Below are 6,886 nucleotides of genomic sequence, written 5' to 3' on the forward strand. Positions count from 1 at the left end.
CCCCCAGCCCCGAGCGCCGCGAGGACGTGGCCCACGCCTCCAACTTTTTGGTCTTCGGCCACGGCCCCCACTACTGCGTCGGCAAGGAGTACGCCATAAACCACCTCATGACATTCCTGGCGGTCGTGGCCACTGCGGCCGACTGGAAGAGGTGCGCTTCTTTACTCGACTGCTGCTCTTTTTTTCCACCTGCGTCCGTATCTTGTGGGCGAGTGCGAGTCTATTGCGCTGCTTGAGTGCTTCATATGCTTCCCTGTCCTTCGGGCATGGTTCTGGTTTTGATCGGGTCCTAGATCGATACAGGGTGTTCGCAACGCGGCCGCGGTCTTTTGATTGCGGTTGATGGCGGGCGACTGCTTCGACGACCGCTGGGCTGGGTGTGACAGGCGCGGCACCTCCTGGCATGCTCTATGCGGCGACAGGCAGCTGTGTTCGTAGAGAACGGCCCCCCTAATCATTCGCAACGTATCGTGGAGGCGCCTGGACCACGCGGCTGCACCGCACCTTGACGGAGCAACACCCAACACCCTGTAGGGGCCGCCCCGCTCCTTGCCCCAAGTTCGTACCCCGCCCAAACTCGCGCAACATCAACCCCCACCCCGGCCCCACCCCCGACCCAATCCAAATCAAGCCGACCCCACCACGGGCCTTTGGCACTCCCCCCTCACAGGACCCGCACCCCTGACAGTGACTGGATCAAGTACCTTCCCACAATCTACCCCTCCGACTCCATCTTCGAGTTCTCACCCCTGTCGCCAGCCGACCGCATCAAGGCGGAGCAGTGACGCCTGACGACGGGTGACGCCAGTGCAGCGGCGGGTGAGCCAGCGGTGGGTGACACCGACGGCGGGTGACGCCAGCGGCGCCGCCGCGGCATCGCGGGGCGACACCACTGGGAGGGGGGAGGCAAGTGACGTCACCCCGACAATGTGTGGGTGACGCGCGGTCTGGGGGGCCGCCTGCAGGCGCGCAGCCCCCGGCGCCCGGCGCAGCCGCCGGCGCGCCGCAGGGGCGCAAGCGACGCGGGCGCGTCGCGCACGGCGCGCGCGCCCGCCCGCGCAGCAGCTTTGACTTGAGCAGCCGCGGAAGCTGGGCGGACGCGGCCTGGCGCGCACAGACCCTTTCAAGGGAAGCGTTTTTGGGGCGACGCGGCGCCTGTTGGTGACGAACAACACGGTTCGGTCGACGCGTGGCAGGAAGCTGCACGCCTGGAAGCTTGGTTGCTGCAAATCGTTTTGTCCTCTCTACGTGTGTTTTCCTTCCATTCCGTGCTTGTGTGCATGTCGTTGCTTTAATGACTGATGCACCTTTTTCAAACTGCGGCAAGCCCCGTTCCAGTGCACGCATCCGGGTTTGACTGGTCAACGGCTGGCTGGCTAGGGGTACGCATCATGGGCTGCTAGGCAGAGGCGAGGTCGCGACAGCCGGGCCGCCCCACCCCCGCGCGCGCCTGTGCGCCCGCGCGGCGGGGACCGGCAGGGGAGGGGCGCGGGCTGCCGCCGCAACCCACGGCCGCCCGTTTTGTTCGCGCTCGGGGGCGTGGCTTGGGAGCGCTCCTATCAATTAACAGCAAGGGCCCGCCAGCGCCTGCGCGCTCGCGCGCTCTCACTGCATTAAACCCCGCGCGGCGCCAGCCGCACGGGCACGCTGGATCACGTTTCGCCCTCTGGACCGTCGCTCACCGCGAGAAGAGTTCCTGCATTTGCCTGCACGCCTGCATTTCCGCAACGGCGGCGGCGGCGCATGCGGCACTGCGCACCCTCTCAGTCTGCACTCCGTGCTGCCATGGATGGACCCTCCCGCAATCAGGGTGCTCAGCATTGGGTGGGCGTGGCGTGCTGCGCGGTGTAACCATCTTGCATTGGGACCCTCAAGCTTTTCCTGAGGTTGGGATGTGCCCTTTTTGGAAGGAGCATGTTACCAGGCATCACCTGCTGCCTCGAGCTGCCCTATCCGCGTTGTGGCCAATTGCGCGGCGCGCGATCACTCCCGGCGGCGTGGGGGCTGTCGCTGGAGGTGCGACGAAAGCTATTTGTGCTGCAGAATGCGGTGCGAGGGTTCGCCATTGGGCCCTTAACTTCATCAGCATCTGGCAGCTGCAGCAGCAGCATTGGTGCTGGTGTGCGTCATGGCCGAGCGGCTCGCGGCCTCTTCAAACCGCATTTGCACACCAATTCCTAAAATATCTGCAGGCAGTGTTGTATCATTGGCGTGAGCTCACAGCTTTCCGTGTAACCCGGCCACCGCAAGCTCTCGGACTCGCCGTGCCTCTCGAAGTTGACCGCGACACATTGCATATAGAGAGCGTGGGTTGCAAAATGCGCTTCTTCGCGGTGGTGCTGCTCGTCTTGGGCACGCTCGCCGCCCCCGCCACGGCAGAGGGTGAGCCGTGAACACGGCTAGTCGCGCGGCGCCGCGCCGCCCCTCCCTCAGACGGACGTGCTGCACACAGCACGCGGCGGCAGGAGCAAGGTGCCAGCGGCTCTCTCGTGCAGCCTCAGCGAGCCGTCGCAGCTCCAAGCTGCCGCATGCAGGGGCTCGGGGGCGCCCCTGCCCAAAGCTCAGGCTGGGGGCATCTTCTGAGTAGCAGCAGCTCCCTAGCTGCCTCCTCCCCTGCATAACCTGCAGCAGAGTGCCCGCGCCTCAGCGGACCCGCTCTTTCCTGGCCCCTTCTTGGCCGTTTGTGGAGGATACAATGCACATCACTATTACAAACCATCACAGTCCCTACCCCACACAACAACACTAACAGACACGACCCCTGACGCAACCTGAAATCATCCACCACCCGCACGCACCCGCACCCGCAGCAAGCCGAGGCCGTCCCTGGCTGTCCAACTGGCGCGGCTGGCCCCACAGGCGCGCGCTTCTGCAGGCGCCGCCCGTCCCGGCCGCCCCCAAGCGCGCTGGCGCCCGCCGGGCCGGTTTTGTGCCGCTAGGTGAGGGCCGGGCGAGTCCCTTCCCCCCTCCCCCGCCGTCGCCCTGCGGAGTCAGGCTGTTTCGAGCCCCCCGCATCCGGCCAACCCGTGACACCACACACCGAGCCTGGCAAAGCCTCAACCACCCTTCCCCTGCCTCCACATGTATGACAAGGGTGCTCCACACACGACACATGCGCCCGCCTGCCCCTGCCCCTGCCCCCTCCTTCCCTCCCTGCCCGCCCAGCTGCCGGCGCAAACTTCACGGTCGCCGCAGCGCCCTCCGGCATCGGGCCGCTCGCCAATGGGACCAAGCCAAAGAGGACCCCTGTGGTGACCAGGAAGCTGTTTTTCACCCTCTTCCAGGTCGGCCGTGGTGCCGGGGCCTCGTCGCACAACGGGCCATGCGTGTGCGAGTGCATGCACGTGCGCCGCCCCCTGACCGCCACATTCTCGTGTTCAGACATTGACCGTCCGCTCCCCGCAATGACGCTCGATTTGCTGTTGAAACGCTCATTGAACTCAACAAGTTTCACCCTTCTTACACCCACATCAACCCCCAGGGTGACAGGGACGCCTGCACTACGTGCCCTGACTACAATAAGTTTCCAAATGACAAGGCGACGCTGCAGCGCCAGTGGCGGCTGTTCACAACCGCCGAGAAGGAGCTCAAGTTCCACTTCAAGAACGCGTCGGAGGCGGCGGTGTTCTTCGGCAACATGAAGGTGTGTGTGTGTGTGGGGGGGGGTGTGGTGTGTGTGTGTGTGTGCACGCACGCGCGCGTGTGCACGTGTGTGTTCGCATGCTTGTGTGTGCGTCCTTGTGTGTACATACACACGTGTGTGTGTGTGTGTGTGTGTGTGTGTGTGTGCGTGTGTGTGTGTGTGTGTGTGTGTGTGCGCACGCGCGCGCGCGTGCGTGTGGGCGTGGGCTACGAGCGCGTGTGCATGCGTAGAGGGATCATTTATGCCCTTGCTTACGTTGCAAGGAGGTGTGGTGGCATCGCAGCTTCCAACGCAGTCCCGGCTGTGCCCCTGGGACGCCCCCGCCCCGCCCTTGAGCGGATTCTGCTAGACTTGACGCCTTCACTCGCAGCCCAGGCCCCCTCAAAGCCCCTGCCGCCAGTCATCCTTGCTTGTTCAACCCCCCAAATCTCAGAATTTCCTTCCAAACTTGAAATGCTCCGCCTCTGCGCCAGGTGATCTATGGGGGCAGCCTCGACCGAATCCTGGAGGCCTGCGCCCGCGCCGGCACGCCCCAAAAGTGCAGCGCGGGTCCCAAGTACTACGGCCGCGGCCCCGTCCTCATCACGGGCGCGGACAACTACGCGGCCATGGGGAAGTTTCTCGGTCTGGACTTGACCTCGAACCCCGACTTGCTGCTCGACACCAACTCCACTGCAGGCTGGAAGTCGGCGCTGGCTTTCTGGTGAGCCTCAGAGGGATCATGAGATATGATGTTTATTGTTTTCTGATGTTCCACCCAAAGACGCATCCGTCGTGAGAGCGCCACGCCTGCATGTCATTTCAGCGCGTGCACGTGTCTCCATGATCAGAGCCGCCCGCTGGACACGCCACCGCCCGCTGACTGGGCGCGCGCTTCGTACGCCCAAGGCCGCCACCTCTGCCAATCCCCCCCCTGCCGCTGCACCCACCCCCACTGCACCACTCCTCCTTATGAAGGCATGCCCTTCACGCCCGCCTCTTGAACACAACCACAAACATAAACACAAAACACAAACACAAACACACACACACACACACACACACACACACACACACACACACTCACACACACTCACACACCTCTACTCGTCTCCGCCCGCGCGTGCAGGGCCCTGGCGCCCGAGTTCAGCTGTGTTGGCGCCTTCATAAAGGGCCCCCCCTGCCCCCGCGCCGCCCGCAACGGCAACGTCGCCGCGGTCACGCGCCGCATCGTGCCCAACGAGTGCGTCCCCCTGGCTGCCAGGACGACCCCGGCATGGAAGATGCAGTCCGACCGGATCTCGGCAATCAACTCGGTGCGGGCCGTGTTTGGGCTGCCGCCGCTCAACCCGATGACGGCCTGGTGCGGCAAGAAGGGGGCGTGATTTCGCCACACGAGACGCGGCGTGGCGGCATACCCTATGCAGGCACAGGCGTCCGTCCGCTTGACTGGGGGCGGGAACACACACGCGGGCACTTCTCAGAGGCGGTGGTTGCGTGGGGATGCCCGGCCCCCGGCGCGGCCAGATTGCAACAGAGGAGCGCCGGCCGGCAGTGAATCCCACTCCACCTACCGGACTCGCTGGCTGCGCGTGCCCCGAGCGCTGCAGACACTTGTGCGGGCTCCCTGTCTGACAATATCATAACGCGCGTCTTCGCAGCCATTGTGTACGTTTGTTTGTCCAACGGTATTTGCCCCATGCCCGCCCCGGCGTTTTGCAGCCAGCTTGCGCGCTCCGCGCCGCCGTGCAGCGCGTCTGAAACCGCATACGTAGCGAGGTGCTGCTATGTTTGTCTGTCTGCTGCTCTTGCGGGCCGCGCGCGGTGTGCGGGTCAGCCCACGCACTCCGCACACCGTCAGCCCCTGGCCGCAGCTACCGTTACACACGGCGCGGAACGCTCGCAGCGGGCGGGCAGGGCTGCAGGCGGGCCTCGCGCCAGGCGCTGCCGCCAGCGATATGGGTACACGCTTCGTCCCAGATGCATTTGTGTTCAAACAGCTTGCTTTTTGTCGCAACCAAGCGAATGCTGAAGACGACATATTGTACTGCATTACTTGGGGTTTGACCTGCAAGACCGCCGGCCAAAATCGCTTGTGGTTGGCACGCAAGCCTGCGGCCGCCGATCTTCGCAGGTAGGTTGTGCGTGTGTTTGTATCCATCATTCTCCCCGCTGCCGGTCACTTCCCCGCTGCCGGTCGACTTTGACGGGCGCCGCATGCAGAACGGGGCGCGGTCAAAGGCATGTTACACAAGAGGATCGTATATGACAATATCTGTGAAATGCACAGCCAAGGGCCTGTCAGTCTTGTGAGGCATTTTTGGAGGAGAGGGCTGCCTGCATGCCTGACGCATGCGACATGGAATGGAACTGAACTAGAATGCAGCAGGCCTAGCAGGCCAGAGTGTCGCTGTGTCTGAATTGTGGTGTAGCAGATATCAGTATATATGTGCAGGCAGGAATGCATTCAAGGCACCCTGTCAACCTGCAGGGCAAGATGGCAGATGCACCCAGGAAGAAGTGGGTACCAAAATCTCTTGAGCGATGTATATTTTAGCAGTGCGTGGCAGCTGCTAGGTCACACGTCCAACCAAGAAGCTACTGGATGCAGCTGTGCTTGCAATCAAAATCTTCCACCCAAAACAACGATGTTATGGAGAGGGTCAATGACACCAAAAATCTTCAAGCGATCTGACTTGCCTTGCTGCCTCTCACGTCAACAAGCCACCAACTCCCCCTTCTCTAGGAGAGAGAAGATCGAAACCCATGAGTCAAAGAAAGGTCAACGGTAGGTCAACTCTTCACAGCGTGGACGGCCTCCCGGCGCGAGGTGTCATCTATACTGCCCCCCAAGGGCCGCCGTCGCCCGCCGCTGCAGCGACAGAACTGTCAGGTTGTAGGCGCGGCCCCCAACCGCGGGGCTCCACACAAGTGCCGGCCAGAACGCGGCGAGGCCGGACTGCAGGCGTGCGTAGTGGTCTGGGGTGATGGACCGCAATAAGTCCACCAGCTGCGGCAGGCGGGCCTGCATGCAGGGGGAGGGCGGGCAGGTGGGGATGACGATGGTGAGGCCACAGGGGATGCTGCGTACTAAGGTGCGTGGCGCCTGGTGCTGGCACCATGGGACCATGGCTCGTTCAAACGCTCTCACAGACTCACCTTATCCACGTGCACGTGAACGGGCGCGAGCACGCTCATGCGCGTGCACGTGTTAGCACACACACTCATGCACACACACTCATGCACACACCCACCCACCCCCCC

General features: G+C 63.4%; 2 protein-coding genes across 2 annotated transcripts in view; both read left to right on the plus strand.

Annotated features, from left to right (window-relative positions):
* The window catches only part of MNEG_5387 (hypothetical protein), a gene marked incomplete at both ends in the record, with an annotated part of 6,296 nt that extends 5,511 nt beyond the window's left edge, over positions 1-785 (plus strand). The window contains 2 exons of the mRNA XM_014046135.1: positions 8-151; positions 671-785. Coding sequence (XP_013901589.1) covers positions 8-151; positions 671-785 — 259 coding nt within the window. The remainder of the gene's footprint in view (positions 1-7; positions 152-670) is intronic.
* A 1,533-nt stretch (positions 786-2,318) lies between these two features.
* Positions 2,319-5,007, plus strand: MNEG_5388 (hypothetical protein; the record flags this gene model as incomplete). Its single annotated transcript, XM_014046136.1, has 6 exons — positions 2,319-2,382; positions 2,811-2,939; positions 3,166-3,284; positions 3,482-3,643; positions 4,117-4,346; positions 4,752-5,007. 6 exons carry the CDS (start codon positions 2,319-2,321, stop codon positions 5,005-5,007), a joined length of 960 nt encoding a protein of 319 aa, XP_013901590.1.
* Positions 5,008-6,886: the final 1,879 nt, after the last annotated feature.

This window comes from Monoraphidium neglectum (assembly GCF_000611645.1).
Source record: "Monoraphidium neglectum strain SAG 48.87 unplaced genomic scaffold scaffold00798, whole genome shotgun sequence".
NCBI lineage: Eukaryota > Viridiplantae > Chlorophyta > Chlorophyceae > Sphaeropleales > Selenastraceae > Monoraphidium > Monoraphidium neglectum.